At 40.7% G+C, this 25,680-nt stretch overlaps 1 protein-coding gene across 1 annotated transcript in view; it reads left to right on the forward strand.

The window, feature by feature from the left end:
• LOC135219172 (protein piccolo-like) overlaps window positions 1-25,680 on the forward strand; it is a 478,963-nt gene that overhangs the window by 414,536 nt on the left and 38,747 nt on the right. The window contains 1 exon segment of the mRNA XM_064255706.1: window positions 20,635-20,652. Coding sequence (XP_064111776.1) covers window positions 20,635-20,652 — 18 coding nt within the window.

The raw sequence follows: 25,680 nt of genomic DNA on the forward strand, positions 1-25,680 counted from the left end.
ACAAAGACCCGGAAATCTCAGTCCTCACATACTTGTCAATCATTTTTTTTGCCATTATTTATTCTTGGAAATCTTCTCTCTCTTTTTTTTATGCGGGCGTCTTCTATTTTTGTTTTGTCTAGTTTTCCTCAATTTCTACATGTTCTCATTCAGTCTCGTATATCATTATTAGTGTTTTAAACCAGCTTTTAAACCAGCTGATTTCACGACTTCTTTTTCCTAAATAGTGTCACACCTCACTAACCGCTTTCTTCTTTAATTTATTAGTGTGGGTGGAGAATCCACAAGCTCAATTAGACTTTCTCTTTATCTTTTTTATAATTTCCTTATCTTTTTTATTATTTCCTTTTGATTGCCACAGGTATGAGTGATGGCATAGAGTATAAAAGTAAGTGTTTGATGCATAAGCTTCTATTATCGTCCTTTTCGTATGTCCTACATTAAAGCAAGTGCAGGCATCATTAATGATCTCTCTTCATCACCCATATTAATATTAATTTTGTGGCGTTCCAGTTTTCGTTTTGGAAACTCTAAATTTGCACAGGTCGCCTCCACGTCGTCTGCCAGCGAGTGGAGAAAGTTTATGTTAAAATGCTCCGATAATGCATTAGATAAGCGATCCAATGTTTTAATTCGCTAAAACCAGGAGAACGAACGTCTGGGCTAAAGCGTTACAAAGAGAAATTCAGGCTTTTGGTGATGAATTGCTCTTATCTGGAGAGTTGATTCTAACGATACGACTGAATCTGGCCAAACCTGAACACATGGAAGCGGAAAAAAAAAAGTTTAAAACGAAGGTGTCGGTAATTAAGAGAACCGGTTGATCTTAGGTTTGGAATATTAACGGTGAAAATTGTACAGGCAATCATGTCTCTCTCTCTCTCTCTCTCTCTCTCTCTCTTCTCTCTCTCTCTCTCTCTTTTGCAACAACTTGATAGACGTTTAACCTTTGTTCTCCTACCTGACTTGGTGAAAACCTCATAATGGTGGTGTCATTCTACATACAAATATTTCCTGGGCACTTGTCCTGTAGGTGGAGGGGGTGGGGGCGGTTTGGTGGGGAGGGGCCCCAGAGAAGGACGACTTGCAATGCGGGGGTGGAGAAGTATTATGAGAATTGGGGAGGGGGGGGGGAGTGTGTGGTATGATTAAGGAGGACAGGGTCTGACTCTGTGGACTGGGGCTAGTTTATATACAAAAATTCTAATTAGTTGGGGAGTGTAGTCGGGCTTGTTTTTGCGCCGTCGTGTGGGGGGTGGGGAGGGAGGGGGGAGAGGGGTCGCATGAGGGTGGTGGCCCCCCCGCCCCGGCTGTTGTCGACGCAGCTGCAGTGACAATGCTGCCCTACCAGTTCTCCTCCCTGTCAGGAAATATCGCCCGCTTTGCATATATTAGTCCACCTCGATGATATAAGACCCTATACCTACCCCACCTCGCTCACTACTCACTCTCTCACTAACCAGCATTCTTGAACAGCTTCCACCTCTTTTTTGCCAGGATCCTATCGCTTCTTTCTTTAAATGATCATTCGTGGTTCCGAATGCGTGCAAGCACGCTCCTGCTCCGCTTTCTGTATAATTATGTGTTCTTAGTTTGCGCTCTTTATTAAGGTGGATAATGGTGTTTAATTGCTCAGGTTCCACTCGTTTTGACGAGGCGCCGTGTGGCTTTCTCCCCGAGTATATTGCGAGTGTCCATTTTGATTCTTGTAAGTCAGCGAGCTTTAAAAACTGTTCATTACAGGTGGTAGTCTTAATCATTTATATTTGATTCGTTCGTGTTGTTCCTATCACTAGTCGTAAATCACTTTCAATGAATACATTAATGTCATCCTGTTGTTGCTTTTATCACCATCATCGTCATCTGTTCACCCTTCTCCTCCTCATCCTCCTCCTCCTCCTCCTCATCATCATCATCATCTGCTCGTTAAGAAACGCGGTCAAAGAACTGAGCGAGGGGCATGATAGAGGGATTGATGGGTACCAAATGCCCACGCCCCCCAGCCACTGCTGCCAGCGAGATACAGCATTTCTTCGGCCACTGTTGGATTGCTATGAATTGAACCTCCGCTTCGTAAGGAGGCCAATGTTGGTTGGGTCTTGTAGCAGAATTCCGGGAATATATTGCATCAGTCCGTCTGAGTGGAACAACTCGCGTAGGGAGGAGATCATGGAGTAGATTTCTTATTCCTTTTCCCTGGAGAAAGATGGGATGGGGGGTGGGCTGGGGAACGAGAGAGAGTGGCTTGTTTCGGGATGGGTCTGGTGGAAGGTGAGGGATGGGGAAGGGGGGGGGGAGGTAGGGGGTTACAAAAGAGCCTCAAATGTAATAACAAGACTTTAGTCCCAATCTCTTGGAATTGCAACCCAGCCGCTGTAAGATCCCCCGCAACACCACTTATTTTGTGTGCGAAATCCGTCGAATGCCATAAAATCCGGACGGTGGGGCAGCGTCCCCTCAGGATCTGAGAGAGAGAGAGAGAGAGAGAGAGAGAGAAGAGAGAGAGAGAGAGAGAGGTGTACATACTACTCCCACACGGCGGTAAATATAATGAGTACTTTGACCTTCTTAAAATTAATTCCTGTATTTCATATGGCTTTCGTACCTTCACTGTTCCTGTGTAGTATAAGAATTGGGAAGATTTTTATTGGGGAACATGTTAATAGCATTCTTTAATTGGGTTAAGCGCTTTACAGCCGAAATATTCTTAAGCTCATTTATTTGCTGTTGTAATTGGAAAGATAAAATCGAAGCCAAATCGCTCGGGGGTCGGAAGTCAGCTAGATAATTGTTTAAGATAGTTTTGCGGCGGCATTTCATTTTTCATTTTCTTATGCTCATTAATCTTTAGTTTTCCTCGCTCAGCCGAGCACTTTGGGGGCCCAGTGAGCGCCCAAAACTATTTGATCATAAAAAAAAGAAGTTTGGAGGAAAATGTTTACGATGGTTGAATTTATATAAACAATTCTCTGCGTCAGATATGTGGGATGTCTTAGGAATCCTAACATTATTCATATCTCTCTCTCTCTCTCTCTCTCTCTCTCTCTCTCTCTCTCTCTCTCTCTCTCTCTCTCCTCATATATTTACGTGTTTTACTTGTAGGTTCAAATCACACACGAATGATGATTCGTTAAAAGACAGAATCAGTTGGGACAAACAAACAAAAAATTGTAAAATGAAGAAAAATACTAAATGTTGATTACCAGTACATCATTATTGATATTAATTAATAATTAATAAAAGCTGCGTCGATGTTTCACTAAACGCGCTACGTTTCTCTATCGCCAGCGTAACAATAGTAAATATTTCCTTCCTTCAAGTCCTCTCTCTCTCTCTCTCTCTCTCTCTCTCTCTCTCTCTCTCTCTCTCTCTCTCTCTCCTTCTTCTCTTCTTCTTCTTCTTCTTCTTCTTCTTCTTCTTCTTCTTCTTATCGTGTAGAGGTGAGGGTATGACCTCACGATGTTTGGCCCCATGACGACTATTATGAGACTTCTCAGATAGAAAAATGATGAGTCTACGTGATGTCGTGATGATTGTAATGACTCTCGGTTATGATACTCTATCATATTTCTAAGCCCGCAGTTTACGTGACCGACTTTTTTCTTGTATTTGGTAAAGATTCGCGTTTTGCGTTCGCTCGAGTTCTCGGCTGCTTTTTTGAGACTCGTCGAAACAACACAAATCTTACGAATTTTATATAAAAAAAACGAAAGAAAGAAGAAGAAAAATAATGAAAAACAATCAGGAATTGTATCGGGTCGGTTTAGTTGGGAAAGGTCTTGCAAGCAACGCATATTCTTGGATGGTTAGCGAACGTATGTGTTGCTTGCGCTTGGAGTCAACGCAGGTAAAGTTTTTCTTGTTACTTGGCAGCTTTTCTCTAACTGATACTTCTCTCTCTCTCTCTCTCTCTCTCTTTAACCCTTCGACCCCCATAATGACCCGTGATTTTGGCGAAGCCTGCTATCTCATGAAACACAAATAGAAAGTCTTTTTTTTACTTAAATTGCTATTTTTTTTTTCACAATTTCTTGCATCTTTGAAAGTACAAAAATATGCGCATTAAGAGTTTCATTTCTGCAAAGGATCTGGGTCGTCGAAGGGGGAGGGGAGGTGAGTATAGAGGAATGCCAGCAGTCTTGAAGGGAGGGGGGTAGGGGGAAGGGAGGTTAATGTTTGTGGGTAGGATGGGTATGGGGGTGGGGGGTGGGCGCGCCCCCGCGAACGTTTAGGGAATGGAATGAGTGCCCAACCATTTTCCGAAATTAAAAACATTAGGTTAAATATTATGGTAATAAATTAACGTCGCGTTTAAGGGAGAGATTTTATTAGCATTTTGTAATGGCGTGTAAGTACAGAGGCATGCCATTATATTCATGTGATGTTACTCGTAGCTCTAATGATTTGTCGGCCAGGAGAACTTGGAAAAACATGCACAGGGCTGATGAAGGCTGTTAGATTGTTGTTGTTGTTGTTGCTGTTGTTGTAGATTGTATAAACCAATATTATCTTTGATGTAACTGCGTGGAAGTCAGTTTCTTGTCATTCGTTCGTTATTGATCATGTCGTGTGCGTGTGTGTGTGTGTTTGTGTGTGTACACGTTGCGTGAGTGTGACTGTCTAATATTTTTGTTATTTGTTATGAATATGATACACGTTGTGCGATTTGCAGATGAATGCAAATCTGAATGTCATCTCTTGTATCTAAGAGTGTTTTTGTTTCTTTTGTAAGTCAGATAACGTTGTTACTTGGATCCATATGTTGACCATATGTTTAGCGTCCAAATGTTGGTTCCTTTTTTTTTTGGGCGATATAATAACTGAACCTGTGATAACGTCCCTTTGCTCACTTTTTCTCGTCTTGTTGAAGTATCCAGAATGGGAATTTTGTAAAAGCTTCGAGTTACTGTAGTAGGTAGTCAATGCTTTTTTCCTGGTAAGCCGCCACTTGTGATATTTTTTAATGCTGTTGTTATTACTGTAATGCTTAGTAGGTAATTTTAAACTAGCAATCGCTGTTATGAATTGATATTTTTTTTGTTATGATTACTGTTATAATCGCTAAGCTTTTATGATTCCGCCATTAATCACTCTATTATATAGCTTGTTAAAACATGTTGGGTAAATTTAGATTTATGAATTTGTGACGTAGAAAATAGTGCTTTTGTATTTTGTTAACATTTTTTCGTGTATTCTTATTGTAATGGCTCAAAATATATTTACAAAGAAAGCTTAATCCCAGTACAAAAGTTCAAAGAGTTCTTCCGTTTGTTGGTTATCTTGTTTTGGGGGAGTCTTCTTGGTAGGAATACTCTCTGATAATTATCATTGTATCACTGTATTACATTACCATGCTGTCTTCTCTTTATTCGCCTTTCTATTGCCAACTTTACGAATGCACGCATTGTTATTTTCTCAATTTGTTTCTCCTTTTTATTTTACCTTTTTATGTGATCATTGAATTTTTTTTTATGTGATCATTGATCTCTGTTATATCCTTCTACGATAGACAACCGAACTGATGTGGCCGTCAGGTATTTTGTTAATGATGAGAATGTCAACTTGATTTCATATGGTTGTATTGTGAAGGTGACCTTGAGATGATCTCATCCCGAGAACGAAAATGTCGAAGTTGCTCCTTTTATTTGTGTGCGAGACCGAATGGTCAAACATCTAAAATTACAAAAGAAATTTCCCTATCATTTCTTTTTTTTTCTCTCTCTCTCATTGAAAGATGACTTGAGGTCACCTTCCATATAGTTAAGACTGTTGGTAAGCCTCGTCATTTGGAGGCAGATATCACACGATTTTATTTGTAATAAAAAAAAGAGTATAGAATCACAAAATTGGCAAATGACTTTGTTTATATGTGAAAGTCGTGTGTAAAGTCTGTACAAACTTTATTGCCATGGGATTTCTGTTTGGCTTCCATTAAATTAGCATTTGATGAATGATTGCAAAAAAAAAAAAAAGGATGAAAACTTAATTTCCCTCTTATGTCGAGGCTTAATGACGTTGCAAGCTTGTTTCATATGGATGTTCGTTCATTTCGAATTATTATTGTTAAAAATTTGGAATCGGTTCCGGTTTCTCAAGTACAACTCATTTTCCTACCATGTCTATCTATCGGCGTGGTCTTCATAGACGAACTATACTCTCTTTTTTTTCATCTGTCCATCAGCCTGTGGTGTTTTTGTATGGTAACACTGCGTCCCGGGCTTTAGATAGTTACATTCAGCTTACATTCAACGATTATAATAATATCCTATTTCGAATATTAACGGTGTAATTCGCATACAGTAAATTATTAAAACACTTTTCAGTTGCAAATGTACACCCAGATATCCTTTTATTTACCTAAAACTTACGAATAGCGTAACTATCTAAAGCCCGGGACGCAGTGTTACCATACAAAAACACCACAGGCGGATGGACAGATGAAAAAAAACAGAGTACAGGCAGTTCTATGTAGCTTTTCAGACAGCAAGTGCAATTTTTGATGAAAGGCAAAGTGATATTATGAAGCTCAATCTCGTATATGTACAAAGAGGGCAGAAGTTGTTTGGTTTGATCTGAGGTAGAATATTTTATCATTGTTGATCTGCTCGATAAATATTGTTGTCTTGTTTACTCAGACCTGATTGATGATGATTATGACTAGGTTCCACTCGAATGAGCTCACTAATGCATACAGTTACATAATCAAAAGGCAGGAAACATTCTCTCTCTCTCTCTCTCTCTCTCTCTCTCTCTCTCTCTGAATTCATCATCATCATTCGATCTCCAGGAATTAGATTCCCCCTCATCTCCATTCTTCTTTACTGTACTCTTTCTTCCTCCTTCATAGCTGTCCTACCTCCTTTTCTTCTTCCGCCTCCCCTCCCCCCCCCTCTCTATCTCCCTCTTCTCCTCCCTTCCCCGCTCCCCTCTCCTCCTCTGCCAGCCATTTCTGGATTCGCCAGTCGTGCTTCCCATATTTACCGGACTCCATACATCAAAGTCCAAGAAATGGATGGAAACACCATAGCATTATTCGAATCACACAGGAAAGCGATAGATTTTTATTTCTAGGTCTGATGACCCACATGCGAAAATGTGCATTGTTTTCGTTTTACTTAATCGGAATGTGATGGTCAGCTGCTTAAATCTCCGGGGGAAATGTATGTGTTTGAATTAATTTGCCTTTTATTTTGTTTTGAAAGGGGGAAGAGTTCAGTATTGACAGGTTTCTATTGTTGGGTGATGTGACAGTGTATTGATGTATTTAAATGCTTATACGTGTCATTAGGAGTAATGTAAACCTGTTTGTAAAAATAGCGTCTGTTGGTCATCAACTTGCCCCATAATGATGTGAATGGATGTAGAGAAACGCTGCTGTGGCGATGATCATTGGCGTTTCCGTGAGGTTATGTAACAGCATCTGAACTGGTCTTCTTTATTTGCGTGTCTGTGTAACAGTATGGTAATTCTGAATAGCAGCAAACCCCAAATAGTGCATAAGAATGAATAGCCGTTTCCTGCCTTTAGACGTATTCAGTGTTCCAATGCTGTCATTCATTCTGTTATGTGATAATTCATTAATGATGGGTTGTGATATTGTATGCCAAATTTTACTCTATGCAATTTTTTTGTTTGTATTTTTTTTTCGCCTATCCCTTTATTGAATTCTTTATTGCTTTAGGAGCCATTGTAATGAACTGCCGAAAGCTATCCTAATCATTTTGTTTGTTTTTGCCTCTTGGTTGTTTTTTTCAGGACTTTTGGGATTGTTTGATCTTGTGCAATGATCCCTGGGCGCCTTAAATATTTATTCTTCTTTTTTTTCTGCCAGTTGGGGGGGTGGGGGAGGAGGGGTTTGGAAGCGAAGTAATTCATTCGAAATCTCTCTCCCATCCCCATGAATGAGAAAAAAAATGTCCAATATGTAAGAGAGCTTGATTATATGCGCCTTGTAAATAAAACGCTTTTTATTGAATCTAAAAGGAGTGTTTCTTTTCTTCTTTACCTGATTGCTCCAGAGGTTATAATGGAGGAGATAATTGAACAAGGATTCTTTTGTGTACAGTGATTGTAGAGAGAGTGCTTTACCTACCCCTCCACCATCTCTCTCTCTCTCTCTCTCTCTCTCTCTCTCTCTCTCTCTCTCTCTCTGTTCCTTATTTGTTATTTTTTCTTCCTTTTCAACTAAATTCTTCATACGTCTAATCATTCCTTTTCGCCCCCCCCCCCCCTTTCCTACTTTCTTCTCTCTCTCTCTCTCTCTCTCTCTCTCTCTCTCTCTCTCTCTCTCTCTCTCCTCGATTTTTCCTTTCCCATTTAATTTTTCCTGCGTCCAAATACTCGCTTTCGCCCCCGATTCTTACTGTCTTAATTCTGGTTCTCTCACTTTCTAAGTGTTTCATCTCTTTCCTTTCCTCCATTCTCTCTCTCTCTCTCTCTCTCTCTCTCTCTCTCTCTCTCTCCACGTCCCTCCCTGACCTTCTTCCTCTCTCTTCCTTCCTTCTAGAATGGCGAATGGCCTTGTTAAACGGGTTTTAATTACCCAAGTTTTGAAACGGTGCAATTGCCCTTCTTTGTCATCGGCTCCTTGTGGGTGGGGGGAAGGACCCAGCCTTCGTTTTGGAACCAAGTGAACCCCCCCCCCTCCCCCCTCCCCAACCCCTCCCCCCATCTGATTTTCCACTCTCTTCTGGGATGTTCGGTCATCGGTAAGTTTCAGTATCACATCCTGTCATCTTAAAAAGATGATAATGAAGTGTGTGTTTGGGTGCAGGAGAGAGAGAGAGAGAGAGAGAAAGAAGAGTTTAACCAGGCCACTGAGCTGATTAACATCCCTCTTAGATATTTTGACGTGGCTAGGAACCAGTTAGAACCAATTGGTTACCTAGCGTCGGGACCTTACAGCTTATTGTGGGATCCGAGCCACATGATTTCGAGAAATGAATTTCTAATCACCAGAAATAAATTCCCCTTGATTCCAAGTTGGCTGAGCTGGGGAATCGAATTCGGATTACCGAATCGGTAGGTGAGCATGTAACCCACTCGTCCAACAAGAGACAGAGAGCGAGAGTTTTATGAATGGGTTTCACGACAATTCCTTGCCTCGTTGTGGCCTTCCCGTCCCTAATCATATGATGATATACACTGGAAAGAAGAGAGTACTTACCCCTTTTAGGGAGGGAGAGTACTACCATAGTTTATACTGCATCTGTTTCCTGTACTCGTCCGCTATCATTACTTTCTCCAGTTGCATGACGTCATCCACCGATGGCTTATGAGGACTTTACCAAGAGCAGTGTAATCACCCGTAAGTATTTCTCTGTGAATGTGCGGATTGCCGTAGATGTAACGATGCATTGTGCTCTAACTCAGTAAATGCGCCAAGGCTGTTTTTGCTGCTAAAGGTCATAACTTATTTTCATTTATATATTTATTCATTTTTTGGTAGGCTTTTGCTTTACATAAGCTTCTTTTAATGTAATTAGTTTCTGAATTATTTTCCCTTTTTTTTTTGCTAACACGCACACAAACACGTATAGGTGTATATATATGTATATACTTGTACATTCGGTAACCATATATCAAACTATATTATTTCCGAGGTAGAGCGAATTAGATGTTACAGGACATTTGTAGCTCGATGTATGTATATGAATCTCGGTAATGTGATATGACTCTATATAAGATATATATATATATATATATATATATATATATATAATTATATATACATATACATACACATATAATATATATGTATATATATTCAGTTGAGCGCTTGGTATAGCTGTAGTGTGTGTGTTTTGGCACAAAACTTTAAGATGTATATCTATCTAGTACGTCTATCTTCTCTCTGCTCTCCTCTACTCTCTCTCTCTCAATTCTCTCTCCTCTTCATCTCTCTTCTCTCTCTCTTGGAAAGAGTCTACTAGTGCCATAATGTCTAGTTATAATATAAAACTTGATGTTATTGAGTCCTGTAATATATATATATATATATATATATATATATATATATATATATATATATATAAATGTATATCTATATATATATATATATATAATATATATTCTAATGTTATATATAATATATATACATATATCATAATAATACCTTTTTGTATATTGCTATTTATCGCCATGATTTCTACGTTCTCTTTAATTTACTCTCCATTATTATTATTACCTTTTCGCCTCGGAAATATTGCTAGAATTATTTTTCTTTCTGATTTTTCTTCACCGCAAAAATCATATATTTTGCAATTTGAACGAAAAAGCATTTCGAAGGGCTTCAGGCACAGTGTTGTGTGCAGTCAATATCTTTCCACATGTTTATCTGTTTTGGTGTTTTATATTTAGTAAAGTTATGAATACATAATGATAGACGGGGAACATACGGTTGGTCCCATCCCATCAGTTTATTAGAGATATATTCCCCCGTTTTTACGCCGTTATATTCGTAATGATATTGACTTCGTTAAGGACTTACCGCAAATATATTCGTTACGTCAAGCGAGAGCGTGAATGAATATATTTAGCCCAAGTCTTTGCTTGGCTTTTCCTTGTCATTAAAGGGCTCGGAAATGTCATCAGTTGCCGCGTGACATTTTAGACGTAAACATATCTAATATATTTTGTATTAAACTTAATGGCTTTTCGATAACAGCTTTTAATTGATAAATTATAAAATGTAACACCATTCTCATCCCAGTTGGATTATCTGATGGGAGAGATGTCATGTCTGATTATCTTAATAATTGGATAATTATGAATGATTTTCTGTCGGGAGGCGATTTTGGGAAAAATGATATTTACACTTGCCTCTATGGCGTCGGTTCCTCCCACCTCAATTGAAAGATACACAGAGGCGTCGGGGATGAATTAATAGACCTGTTTAGTTGGATATTTGATGGATGGATTATGGGAACCAGGAATCGGAATGGCGTGCGAATAATAATTAGCACTCGGCGTGGAGGGGCAAGATTGGGAATATGGCGTCCACGGCCGCAATTTTCGTCCTTCTCGTCCTGTTGGGCCACATTTGGAATTTGATTTATTAATATTATTATATATATATATATATATATATAGATATATATATATATATATATATGCCACGAAGGAAAATAAATGACGGAGTATCTGCGAGACCTTTCGACGTTTAAACGTCCTTTACTAAGCAGAAACTGAGGACGTTTAAACGTCGAAAGGTCTCGCGGACACTCCGTCGTTTATTTTCCTTTGTGGCATATATCTTTATTTTATGGATTTATCACGTTCCTAACTTTCGTGATTCAGTTACACACACACACACACACACACACACACACACACACACATATATATATATATATATATATCATATATATATATATATATATATATATACATATACATATATAAAGTGCACTTTATCCTCCTTGTCTTTGTTTTACCTTGGCTCGTAGAGAAAGATGTTGGCCTATGTATATATATATATATATATATATATATATCTATATATATATATATATATAGATACATATTTATATATATATCTCATTGTGTTCACTGCATCTGTGATGTGATGTAAATTTCGACCTAATGTTAATTCATGTTTTGTCCGAGGGTTTTATTTTGAGCTGCGGTCGTTTACCTTCTGTTTTGATGTCAGAAAGTGTGAATGATAAAGTTTTGATTGATAAGTTGCAGAGAACAAGGAGGATAGGAGTCATTTATCAGATAAATGGATGTCAAATCTGGGTAGGGAGGGGGATGGTACTACCCTCCTTGGGGGAGTATGGGCCCTATTGGGCTTTTGGGGGGAACGGGGAGAGGGCTGCCTTGGGTAGGGGGAGGGAATTGTTCGTTTAGGGCCAGGTTCAGGGCTAGTTGAACTGCATACCCCCCTCCTCCTCCAACCCCCTTCCCCTCCCCCTCTCCCCTACCCAATCCCCCGTATCTTGCATCATTGCCAGAAACAAGCCATAAACCTTGGAGCGAGCAGCCAAGCCGGCTTTGCTTTATTCAAATCTTAACTACATTTATTTAAATAACAATTCCCCATGTAGCAAGGAAGGTCAGAGATAAGCGAGAAATTAATCATTGGTGCGAGGGGAAGGAGGAGGAGGAGGAGGAGGAGGAGGAGTTAGAAGAAGAGAGGGAGGAGGATGTGGAAGAGTGGAGAGAGAGAGAGAGAGAGAGAGAGAGAGAGAGAGAGAGAGAGCTAAAACATTCAGGGTAGGATGAGACACGGCTAAGTCATATGCAAGAAGGTTTTTGGGAAGAAATGGTGATAGAGTTACAGATACTGAAATATTGTTTTGCTGTGTTACTTTGTCCTCTGTGGTTGCACTGGAAATCCTTTTTATTTGGTCTTTCCTTTTATTTCTAGGCCTTAATATTTGTTGACTTCAACGTGATACAAATTAGTATTTTGAAGTGATCTCGAGAGGATGAAGATCAGCATTTCGAACAGTTTTTTTCAGGCGTAAAAGTATTTCATTTCGAAAGCAAAATATGCTTCTATGATACATTTGTCGGCTCCCTCCCCCCCCCCAAAAAAAAAAAAAAAAAAAAAAAAAAGTAAGAGGGAAGATTTTTTGGGGAAGGAAGATAGTAAATGATACTTTGTATAACTGGCCCACTCGGTGATTTGCCGTAGAAATGACTACGCGACCATCAAACTTGAACTCGTAGGTAAGAAGGACCGGCATCTCTCTCTCTCTCTCTCTCTGAGTCTGATGTAAGAGCCTCTCCCTCGGGGGATACTGTGAAAGGGACTTACGAAGGTGTATATGGACTTGGAAGGGGCAAAGGATCTTTGGTTGGGAAGCTGCATCTATGGCACAGTGCGTATGTGTGTGTGTGTGTTCGCGCGTACGTCCGTGATGAGGTGATGGTGAAGGAACGTGGCCTCCTCTCTCTTTTTTTTTTTTTTTTTTTTTTTTTAAATCACATATGGTCATTCCGTTCTGTGGAAAACTTGTCCTGCAAGTAATTTTTCTTGTAAGATTGCTCCGTATGAATGTTCGTCGAATCTGAAAATTACGTTGAAGGCGTGTCCTTATCGGTAGCATGAATAAAGGTTGAAATGTAAATTCCTAATGGTTGCGAAACTTATACGGCGGGTTCTAATTAATCCATTAATTGAGGGCTATAAACAAAAATGGCACATCTCACGGATATTAACTCGCACAGTCTCCTCCTCCTCCTCCTCCTCCTCCTCCTCCTCCATTGCGGTGGTGGTGGTGGTGGACAAGGCCAGGCCTCTACTGCTGCGGTTCTGTGCTCTTCTTATCAGCGATGCGCTTTGTACGTTTTAGCCTCCATATTTTCCTCCCCCTTTTTTTCGCCTTTACAATTATGACGCGTAGTTAAGATGGCTTTATGGTCTTAGATTCTTGGTTTTTTGTATACAGTGGGTTTTAGGGGTTAAGTGTGTGTCGGCGACTACCAGTCTCCGAGATGTGGTCGGAATATGGGTGGTTTTATTCTCTCTTTTATTGCTCAAGTATATCGTGGAATTTATGCAGACACAATCCAACGAGCTGCACCTCCCTCAGTCCCTCCTCTGTGTGAGGAAGTGCTCTTAATCAGAGCTCGGGATAAACTATTTGTGTAAAAAGTCTCCTTTGCTCTAAAATATCAGAGATTTCAAGAGTTTTAAAGATTGATATGAAATTTCATTACACTCGGAAACCAAAGATTACGGCTTATGGTACCTCTGTGAAACGTTTTTCCCTTTTGCGTACTATGTGCATATATTGTTTTGGTGTGTAATTATTTTTATATTCTCTATATATATATATATATATATATAATATATATATATATATATATATAACATATACTTAGACAAAATGTATTTGTGCATGTAAACCCTTTTACCAATTATATATTGATGAAATTTTAAAGGCTCATAAAACCATTAAATGACAACGCCATATATTTCGATTGACAATAGAGAGAGAGAGAGAGAGAGTCTTTCTGGAATATACCTACCATGTATCACGTAAAGAAACTACTATATTTTCGGAATTTGTAGTTATTTCTGTCACAAGCAAAATTTACATGTTCTATCATGTCAGCCGAAGAAAAGATTTTGATTTCCTTCTCTGAAATGACATCCTCTTTTTCGTTTGCTGTGCGCGGAGGGAGGCAGAAGGAGGGGAAGGAAGTTTGGGGAGTGGGGGGGGGGGGGAATATGTTGGATGAATCCGAGAAATAAGAAAGTGTCTTGGTTGGCCTTTTCTCCCATGCCTAGCTCCCAAATTCTTGTTATTCAATTTCCTTCAAGAAATTCATCCGCTCCTTAGTCCTTCCCCCCATCTAAGAAAAATGAAGAAAAAATAATATTTCCTCTTGTCCTACCTACCCCTTCTTCTTCTTCTTATTCTTCTTTTTCTTCTTCTTTTAAGGTTGTCGAGACGTTCGTAGTTATGTCCTTTTATTGAGAATATTACCAAGAGTCCAAACTTCAAGCTACATATAAAATAAAAGGCAGACCCTCAGGCCCGTAGTTATAAAGAGTTCCCCTTGTCGCTACGAGAGAAGATATAATATTAGATAGAGTATGAAAAGAGCCCGATGAGGAGGAGTCTCTCCCTCCCAAGTCATAATCCCTTTCTTGATAATAGTTATGATTAAGGGTACCTCCGACATGCCGGTATTACAGGTGGTCCAGTGATAACAAGGTGGTCATTTGATTGTGATAGGGAGAAGAGACAGGATGGGAAGGGCCTTCGTGGACCTTCTTGAACCCCTTTTGGTACCTTCTCCCTTTCTACCCCCCTCCATCCTCCTCCCCCTCCTGGAGCTCCTCTGCCTCCCGAAATATTGCTGGGGGGTTCCTCTCTCACAGCCCCTCCAACTATCTCGTTGCTTCAGGACCATTCACGGCCTTATGATGATGATTCCTTTTTTTTCTCTCTCTCTCCTTCGATTTGAAGCGAATCAGTCTGTTGGTTTTTCCAAGGTCTACAACAAGAACGCTTTGTGAAGAATGGAAGGCGCTTGAATTTTAGCGCAGCGGACGGATGTTATCCGAATGTCCATCAGCGTCCATTTTGCTTTTATGGGGGACAGCAGTGCTGACAAGGTTTTCGAGATCTTCAGCCTTGTTAATCGGTCATCGCGATAGACCACAAGCATGTCGCCGCCGGCCCTTGACACAAACAGGTGCTGCAGTTCGTGTAGTCGTTGCCCCAGGTAACCTCTGTAATGGTACTTTTCGTTGGCAAGCAAGCAAGGAGGTAGGTGGGGTTCGTTTCGGGGGGGCGGCAACAGTCTTCCTCCTCCTCCTCCTCCTCCTCCTCCTCCTCCTCCTCCTCTTCCATCTCCTCCCTTCACTTCTCTCTCTCTCTCTCTCTCTCTCTCTCTCTCTCTCTCTCTCTCTCTCTCTCATCCCATTGTGGGAACTTCTTTACATACAAGATATGTGACACGTGGAATAAACTGCCACCAGAAGTTGTAAACAGCAATAATGTGGAAGTGTTTAAAAGAAAGCTAGACAAAATCATTAGGATCTCTCTCTCTCTCTCTCTCTCTCTCTCTCTCTCTCTCTCTCTCTCTTCTTTTCTTTCAGCCCCCGTCCTATTCTTTCTCTCCCTTTTCTAAAGGTGTTGACATGAGTTACCCATTATTATTGAACCGGCCAGAGGCGCATGGTGGAAGAGTCGAACACTGGGTATATCCGGAAACGCCGTGTAGTGATTAAGTAGATGTAAAAGGTTTATACTTGCGTGGAGTTTATTTGCTGTGCGGTGCGCTCATCCGCTCGTTCAATTCATTACGCAGCTTTTGAGAACATTATTATTTTAATTGTGGTAACGCATTTTCTTCGAAATTTTGCTAGAAGTACACAGGAACATACGAAGTTTGTGTGTGTATATATACAGAGAGAGAGAGAGAGAGAGAGAGAGAGAGAGAGAGACTAGAGAGCTAGTTGGGCGTGCGGGGTTTCGAATCTTTATTTAACAAAGAGGATCGGAGATAGCACCGCCTCCTGGCATATTGATAACTACATGGCGACAATGCAGAAACCAGGGTGGACTTCTAGCTGTGTTAAACCTTTGCATCGCTTGGAACGGCGATGTTTTGTCAAGCCTCTCTCTCTCTCTCTCTCTCTCTCTCTCTCTCTCTCTCTCTCTCTCTCTCTCATTAAAGTGTATAGGAATGAGGAGAGATACCATGTATGTTACTTCTGGATCATCGGATTGATGAGGTCATGGTACGAGTAATTACGTTTGTTGGGGGGGCGGGGGGGGGAGGTGCGGCCGTTAGTCATGACGGCGAGAGAGTCAAGATAGGTAAATAGGTTGTACGGGAGGTTGTAACGTCCTGACCGGGTTATGTCGGCGTCGGTGATGACGTCGACCGACCATTTAAATCCTCCGTCAATTAAAAAAAAAAATCGCCATAAATGAAAGACTGCAAAAAAAAAAATGAAATTATTCTTTCTCATTATAATGATGTTTTTGATGGTTGTGGTCAGTCGTCATTTTCAACAGACGAAGGTTTTTTTTTTTTTTTTTTGTTTTTCAGGCCACAATTTCCGAATCTATTTTCCCAATTTCCTGGGCGTTTAGCGGACATTAAAAGGCATTGTTGCAAATATTGAAGGAAACGACCCCGAACCGAACTTTTGAATGATGGGATTAGTCACACGAAAACCTCCTCCTAGTCCTAGGCCCGTGATGATGCGGCCTCCTTCCGATAGGATGATTATGAGTTCAAATTGCTTCTTATTGATGTAACTGGCGATGTGAACCTGCTGTATATACATAGTATATATAAAGAGCGCCCAACATTATGTAGTTAAAGGAGTCGTTATCGAAACTTATCAGGGAATCGTTACGTATTAAGACATTATTGTTGATTGACCAATTTTTTTTATGTTCCGTGGAGAGAGGAGAGAGAGAGAGAGAGAGAGAGAGAGAATCATTTGATTCTTTTGATCGCGGAAATGTCTGTCGTTGGATTCCTTTATAGCAGTAATGATAATGGCCGTCTATTTTGGCATTCAAGAGAAATTTATCCCAATTGCGTGCTTTTTATTTCTCCGGAGACAGACTTGCTTGATCAACAAAAGTGCATAATCGGGCAGTATTATATGAATAGCCATATGGAAATATTCCTCTCTCTTTCTCCCACCCCTTCCCCATTCCCCTACCCCTACCCTCTCTCTCTCTCTCTCTCTCTCTCTCTCTCTCTCTCTTTGGCAATCGTGCCTCTGCAGGTGTATTGCGACGTATCAAAGGGAAATGAACCTTCGTGTTTCTTACCTTAAGGGTGAGATTGTCCCTCCTTTTTTCTCCCGGAGAGTCCGATGTTTTGAAGTTTCTATATGACCTGAGAATGTACTTAACTAGAAGTATTCAAGTGAAGCTGGGCCATTTAACCTCCCTCTCCCTCCCCCTCCCCTCCTTCCTCTCCCTCCATTCCTCCCTCCCACATCAGACGGTCTCCTCCTCCTCCTCCTCCTCCGTTTCCTATTTATAGAAACATTTTATTTACTTATTTTTGCATCGGCTGCAAATGGCCTGTTTTCTCAGTGCTTGCCGTTCAATGATGAAAAGCCAGCATTTGGCAATGCAAGCACTTCAAAGCCGAGCTCATTATTATAATCAGTGTATCACTGCTATTATTAGTTTGTCGTATATCTGTCTGATTAGACATATTCCTGTATCGAAATTTAACGAGTTCGTAGAAAGAAGTTGCTGCAGTTGTCTGGGAATGATTCAGTCTCTGGGAATGATTCAGATCGGGCGTTGATTTCATCGGCGTTGAGGTCCAGCGTTTTTGCACCGAGGGACGACGAGAACGGCCTCTATATGAACGTCCATTAACAAAGAGGATGTAGAAATAGATGTCTTTATTTTGTTGAAGACGCTGATATAAATCAATGGGTAATTGCCCACTTATCCTTTGTCCTTGGGCGGGGAATAACAATGGCCGCGATCGTCTCGGGGTGAATCGTTTTCATCTCCCATTTGAATTTTTCTTCTACGTCGATTGAAACAGACGATCAAATTCCCCCCGGTGGGACTCTCTCTCTCTCTCTCTCTCTCTCTCTCTCTCTCTCTCTCTCTCTCTCTGCAGACACTCCTGCGTGATGGAAGGGAAGGAGCGAAGGATCTCTTCCGTATTGGTTACTCTTGTTGCTCGAAGTGAATTGATTTTTCTGTTGTATTTTTCTTGAAGACCCCCACCCCCACCCCTCCCCGCCTAACCCTACCCTACCCCCCCCCCCCCCCCCCCCAACCCACACAACACCCCAACAAGGCCATGAAGTGAATTCGTCGGAGCGATGAGTTTATGGCCTTACTCATCATTCGCTGCATTTACAATTTTGTTTAATTTATGTAGAACAGAAGTCATCAACACGTTGATGAATACGGATCATTCTTTCTTCATCCGTTGATGTTTCAGATTAAGCTGGCCTTATGCCAGCACGGGCTCTTGCTCATCCAGCAGCCCGAAGATCTGTTGATGTAAGTCGGTCTAGGAGTTTTCAGTGACCCTTGCAGTTAGGTCGCCTGATACACCTAATCATAATTCGTAGTCAGTGAAGAGCACTCCTTTGTGGAGTGGAAGTGGGTCGGTTACCATTTGTTTGTGGGAAGCTGTTGGCAGAGCCAGAAGGTTTGGGCCTTCCACCTGGTCCGGGTGTGAAGAAACCTTAGTTAAGATTATATTAAAGAGTTAAGCGCTGAATACACCCTTGACCCAGCTGCGTTGTTAATGGCATCTTTGAAGCACTCGTACCTCATTCATCACAAATTTGCTCCCTCATGTCTGCATACACAAACGCACACACACTGACACTCACTCTCACATACACACAAGTTCCAACGCTTTCTCATATTGTTGGACAACCCTCCTTCCCTGAAATTTGCTTCTACCTCCAGAGGTTGTCTTCTTGTTTATATTATGTTGAAGATTCTCGTTCGCCTGGTCGTCTTTCTTATTCCTATCGTCTTCCTCCTCTTCTTCTTCTCCTCCTCCTCCTCCTCCTCCTCCTCCTCCAGCGTTATCAGCCTCGTTTCATAATTACCAATTGTGTTTTGTCCGTATTCTAATTGATTTTCCTTATGTCGGTATCTCTTTCGTTTCCCCCGTCTTCCCAAGCATCAACATTTACTACACACCTTTCCGTTGCATCCTTTTGCAGTGTCGGTTTTTCTTCTCCCAATCTTCCCCTACCCCTTTACCCACCCATCTCCCCTGCCCCCCCCCCCCCTCCGTTCGTCTTCGTGTGTCTCCCTCTCTCTCTCTCTCTCCCTCCATCCCTCCTCCTCCTGCAGCCACAGACAATACATGTGGGGGAAGAAATAATGCATTTGCTTTTACTCTTTGATGTCCAAGATGAAGGATACATTTGCAACTCGCCCTTGGAGACTCTTGCTCTTTACAAATAGATGACGGGGCTCAGGATCTCTCGCAACTCCCTCCTGTGGAGGAAGAAGGCTCGCAGGGGAAGTTTCGGTACTTTTGTACCTTATCTCTTGGTCAGCGCGTTGGCCCTGTCCTTTGTATCGCAATACTTTGTGTGTGTATGTGTGTGTGTATATTATATATATATATATATATATATATATATATATATATATATATATATATACATATATATAAAGAGAGAGAGAGAGAGAGTATGGAATGTATCAATTGTGTAATATTTTTTTAAAGGCGTTCTCTACCCTGTTGCTTTACTAATACATCCAATGTTAAGAGTAATAATAATCTTACAGAAATTACAAGCCATTGCTTTCGTATAAAGTTTTTTTTTATAAAGGTTTTACTTGCAGTGATGATATATGAGGAAAGTTATTATTAATTCCTCATGGCCGACAACCTCTTAGTTTTCATCTTCATTTAACTAATGGTTGTTACGTTTACTTTTGATGTTGCAGAATTAACAATACGAATTTTTTTTTCTTGCCGATAATGTGGCGCTTATGCTCATAATAAGAATTATTAGTTTTCTGTCCGCCCCTGGCAACTATGGGTGCCAGAAACGCAGGCCACCACCGGCCGTGGCTGAAAGTTTCATGGACTGCGGCTGTGTATCATAATCCGTGACTGAGTGTTTCATATTGCCTTATATGCTGTACAGAAAACTAATTCTTCGGCGCATTTTTTTAATTTTCACTTACCGATAGTGTTGAGGTGATGCTGATGATAAGAATTATTTTTATGTTGTGACTCATGCTGTATCAACGCTGGAAAGTTGAGGTATTAGACGTTGGTCTTCTACTCAATATATCTTTCTGAAGTGGTTTTAGCGAAGAAATATAAAATATTTTAATGTCATTCTGAGAAGTAACTGAATGCCCTAATGTCATTTTAAAAATTCGGAATAGAATTGTTCGGGCAATTTTTTTTCCTTTTTCATATTCCTTTTGTTTGTGTATATAAAGCTCTGTCAACTTCTCTTGTATTGAGTGTGAAATGGAAAAATGTAGAATAAACTACGAAAGTACTTGTTCAACGCCCCAGTTTTCACTCGCCTTCATACGTGGATTTTGTGATAACATACCTTTATACATTTTTGTTAAGTCATGATTTTATCTAATTTTTTTTATGTAATGGATGTCTCTGTGCTCAGCAGTATTCTTGTGTCTCTAAACTGTTTTTTTTTTCTCTCTCTCACAGAAAAATGGCTGATTCAAGGTTTGAAAGAATTATCCTTTTATGTATGAAAACCCTTATTGCCTTTGAAAAAATCTTAGGATGTATTAAGTTACTCGATATCTTGCTCGTCTTTAAAAAAAAACTGTAGTATATACAACACACGATTGTGCAAGATGAAATGAAGCTTATCTATCGAAACACCTGCTGTTGTTATTTTTTTTTTTACGCGATTGAATTAACCTTTCTTATCTTTAAGTCTGTTTTATTTACGTTTCAAAACTTCTGATACCAGCCGGGAAAAATAATATCTCTTGAAACTTTTTCACCCGATTCGTACAAGAAATCTCCATACGCATTAAAACTCGTGTTGTGTTAGAATATGTCGCAGGCGTTAAAACTGGCCTCTAACGCATGTATACAGTTCTTCTGAATATAAACCGACTCTCAAGAAATAATTGAAATGACCGCGATACAGAAGTGATTTCCCGCTGACCTACCAATATCAGTATATCAACTTCGCTTCGACCACCCCAATACCCGTCTTTATTTCTGTTTCCCAAAAGCCCTTTGGAAACTTAGGAATGACGGGGAAGTAATACACCTCGGCCGTAATAAAGTTTGATGCTTTGTGGGGGAAGGTAACTGACAACGAGTGCTTGGGATGATCGTGTCATTGACGGCTAAAGTGACATTTTGTACAATATTGGAGAATTCCAATTGAATCTGCTCGTGGTTTTAGCTTTTACTTCTCGAGTGACGCGGAGATCTCCCCTCCTCGATTTTTCGTCTCTCATCTGGATCAGGTGGTGTTCTGTGGCATGTGTCAAGGAAGTATCGAGATTTATTTTGTATGTATTCGCATCATATTTATTTATTTATTTATATATGAAATAGGGGGTTCCTGTCGTTGGTTTATCCTTCGTATATGGTATTTATAAAGCAGACGAACATTATTATTGAGCTGTAGATTCTAATCAGTGATCGGAAAAATTTCTCTCAGTGCCCTCTTGAAAAACCAGTTCCTCTGTTTCCAAAGCTATCTTTAGAAACATTTTTAAATCATGTGTGGGATCCCCCGGCTCCCTTATAAATGAAACGGATAAGGAACGTTAACAAAGTATCAGTTATTGACATCATCGGATGACAATATAGATGGCCAGAGACGTCTGGGAGAACATCCATTAGCAATAAGCAACCTTCGACTTAAAAACAAAAAACAGAAAATTGGAAAAAAATGAATTAGACGAGAGAAAGAGAAAATAACGCAGGAACGCGCCAAACAGAATTTACTATTCACATCGAATAACTGGGTTATAGGTGTCTCTGAAGGGGATTCACAGGGAGGAGGCGCCCATAGCAATCCCTAGGAGGACTCAGGGGACATGGGTACCACAGAATGAACACCCATCGGGTCCGCTTTCGTGTCCGGGACGTATCTGGGAATGTTTATGAATGATATTTAGAGATATGCCTTCAAACATTCAGTTGCTGATATCCCATTCCGGGTTCCCACCCGCGCCAGAATCCGTCGGCGAATTGTAAATATCAGGTAACTTATTATTTTAGGGGGACTCGTCTCCCGGTTGAGACCGCCGCGGTTAGGAATTGGTCCGGGGGTCGGGTAGACACGTGGGGGGAGTGCTGAGACCCCCTCCCCCCCTTTATAATGGGCATTCATATTCTAGCAGCGTAGTGAACCATTATCATATGGAAGCAATATTGCAGGTCCTTCTCGGTCGTTATACATTGTGTGAGTTCGCATGCAAAATGGAGGTGAGTGCATGCTTGCAAGGCGCACTCTCTCTCTCTCTCTCTCTCTCTCTCTCTCTCTCTCTCTCTCTCTCTCTCTCTCTGGATATACAGTCTCTCTCTCTCTCTCTCTCTGGATATACAGCCAGCTGAGCTTTTTTTAAAGGATGGTTATAATTTTTGTATTCGTATTATTTTGTTGGTCAGAGGTTACCTATTCCTGTCAACAATATAGTAGCAGTGTTAAAAAAGACTATCAATTATATCCCTGTAGTAGTGTTTATAGTCATTGATGCTAGGTGTATATATATATATATATATATTATATATATATATATATATATATATATATATATATATATATATATATATTACATGATTTCCTTTCATAGGGATAATGAAGAATTTCTTGTAACACAGATTAAGGTTTTCCCTTATAAATCGCAAGTTTTATCGTAGGAGGAAAATGAGGTTTCGGTGTTTTTACAGTCGCAGAGAGTTAAAAGAACCGCCCATAAGGTGAGGGAGGGTTAAGCGAACGCTTCCTGCTTCCCCTGATAGTTTGAATTGCACGCCCGTTGCCTCCAAGTCACCCAAAAGTCCGCCCCAGCAATCTATCCGCCCGCCCGTCATTCCGTCCGTCTAAAACCGCCCGGGCGCCCGCTTGCGCTTTGGCTCCCCGTCTGCGCGTATTAAAATACCCTACAACATAAACCTCCTTTATGTGGTCGTAAACATTTTTCCCTAGACGATTTTTTTCTTTTTTATTTTATTTTTTGTAGCTTGGTGAGCAATTCGTGGAAGTGAATTCGTATTCATAATAAGGTGGCGGTATAGCAGCAGAAGCAGCAATGGCAAGTCCTCTCCCCTCCCCAATCTCCCCCTCCCTCCCTCACTCGCATCCCTTCGCCCCCCTACTCATATACCGCTGGTATTCATATACATAATGATTCATATTCCTTTTTCAGATTCGTGATACTGAAGCTAAGTTTTATGCCGTGCTTAAAAACCTTCCTCGGAGCCGTTTTATAAGTTTGTGCGCAAGAATTATAGGCGCTTTGTTGCTCTCGAAATGTTGCATTGCAATGATATTCTCTCATCTGCATTTCATTATATATCAGATGGGCTTTGGTAGCCGCATAATTTAATCTTGGAGCGGGGTTGCGATCCATCCCTGGCTCCGTCTGACCCTCCCCCCCCAGCACACTAAAGTTATTCATATATAGTTATGGGGACGGCTAAGGCCGTTTTATACGGCACCTTTTATATGCTTTCTCCCTGTTTTAACCTCCCTACTTAAACCATCCAGTTACTGCTCATAAAGATATTGATCCTTGTATGTATCGCCCGTTTTCCCTTTTATTCCATTGCCTTATCTGGTGCCATCACTCTCTCTCTCTCTCTCTCTCTCTCTCTCTCTCTCTCTGCCTCACTCACTCACTCAGCTAGAAGCACAAGTAAGTGCACGTGCGTTCGTGCGTGCGTGCAGTTAGTTACTTCTACGGCAAGGATCGCTAAGCAGCGGAGTCGAAGTCGCGGCCACACTAGAGCTGACCTTCTCTCTCTCTCTCTCTATCTCTCTCTCTTCCTCCCCTTGACCCCGCTCCCCCCCAACCACCTTCCCCCCCCCCCCCCCCCACCCCCCATCCAACCCCCTCCCTCTCCCCCTCCGCCGTGTCCCTCCCGCACGCCAGCATCCATGGCGCACAGGCAATCGGACGCCGCCCTCGTTAATGCCGGTTTATTTCTAGAATTTACCGAGTCGACCATTATTTGGGTTTATATTAAAAACGGGGCGGTCGTTAGCGGCCTAAAAGTTGGAGTCATTATCGTTTATGGAATATTAGGAGGAGCGCACGGAATGGTATGGCTACAGTTACAACCTTCTCCTCTTCCTTCCTTCCTTCCTCCCTTCTTTCCTCTCTCTCTCTCTCTCTCTTCGCCCTCTCCCCTCCCATCCCCCCCTACCCTCGTTCAACTAACCCATCTAACCACTAACCCCGGGGATAGACTTAGAAGTCTTATTTCACATTTTGTGTAATACGCGGGATAATACTCTGTAGTGTGGTCGGGTGTCGCGACTCGTGTGATGTAGTATCTTGTTCTGATGAGGAGAATTTGCCGTCAACGTCGACAAATTTCGTTCGTATTACTCTCGTCTTAAAGAATAAACATTAAAGTCTTTTACAAATTATCTTTAAATGATTTAGCTTTTCTCCCCTCATGTGGAAAGGTTGCTTGTCTTAACGAAAGCAGTGATTTTATTCGTTCATTCACTTTGCTATTTTGGGATGAGAAATGTAGCACAATTTGTTTAGGAGTATCATCGTTTACATTCTTTTCTTGTAAAGGAAAACCGAACAGTTCTGAGAACATTACTGAGAATTTAAGAATAGGAAACAATCTATTTTTCTCAGACATATGAGAATTATGATAAAACTTCAAGAGCGGAAGAAAGATATAACGAAGCCGCCTTTGCAACTTTTGAGTACGATGTTGATTTTACTGTGGACTACTTTTATGGGATAGGTTTCAAATTTAAAGTTTAAATTACAAGTTTCAGTAGTGAATTAGTTGCTTTATCAGCTTATGTGAAAAGATCTTGTTAATCAACAACGACCTTTCAAGATATTTAAATGTGGCTTCATTTCAGTTAACAAATTATTATTAAAGAAAGGAGTTTTACCAGCCCAATGAGTCAAACTTGACTCTCACAGGGCTGGCCCGAAAAAAATCGGGATATAAAGAATGATAAAATTTATCAAATTTAATAAAAAAAATTATATATATACATATATATCTATTTATCTTCGAATATAGTACTAAATCTAAGTGAAAAAATGAATGAATGAATATCAGTTAACAAATGCTGTCCACTTTATTTTCCTTCATGTCAGAGCTGTGAATATGAAAAGAACGCAGAATTTAGGAATAAATTGAGGATGAAAAGAAGAGTTAAGGAAGCAAAGAAAGCTACGCTTAGGACATAATTAGAGAGAAAAGCAATCACGAAGAATTCAGAAAGAAAGAAACAATGAGAGAGAGAGAGAGAGAGAGAGAGAGAGAGAGAGAGAGAATGCTGAAGCCAAAAGGCGAAGAGCAAAGAAGCGCGGGGGGGGGGGGGGGGGGGAACTGAATGAGCGCCCCCTGCCCCCCCCCCCCCCTCCCCCAAAAAATCCCCCAAAAAAGCGCCAGAATTCCCATCCACATCCGGGATTGTTTTAATGACAGTTAGCATGAGTTGACTCTGCGCCTGTTTGCTTGATTTTTCAGTAAAGGAAATAAGCAGTCGTGCTCCGTCAATGGTTTAGGTTTTTA

Source organism: Macrobrachium nipponense, chromosome 1 (genome assembly GCF_015104395.2).
Source record: "Macrobrachium nipponense isolate FS-2020 chromosome 1, ASM1510439v2, whole genome shotgun sequence".
NCBI lineage: Eukaryota > Metazoa > Arthropoda > Malacostraca > Decapoda > Palaemonidae > Macrobrachium > Macrobrachium nipponense.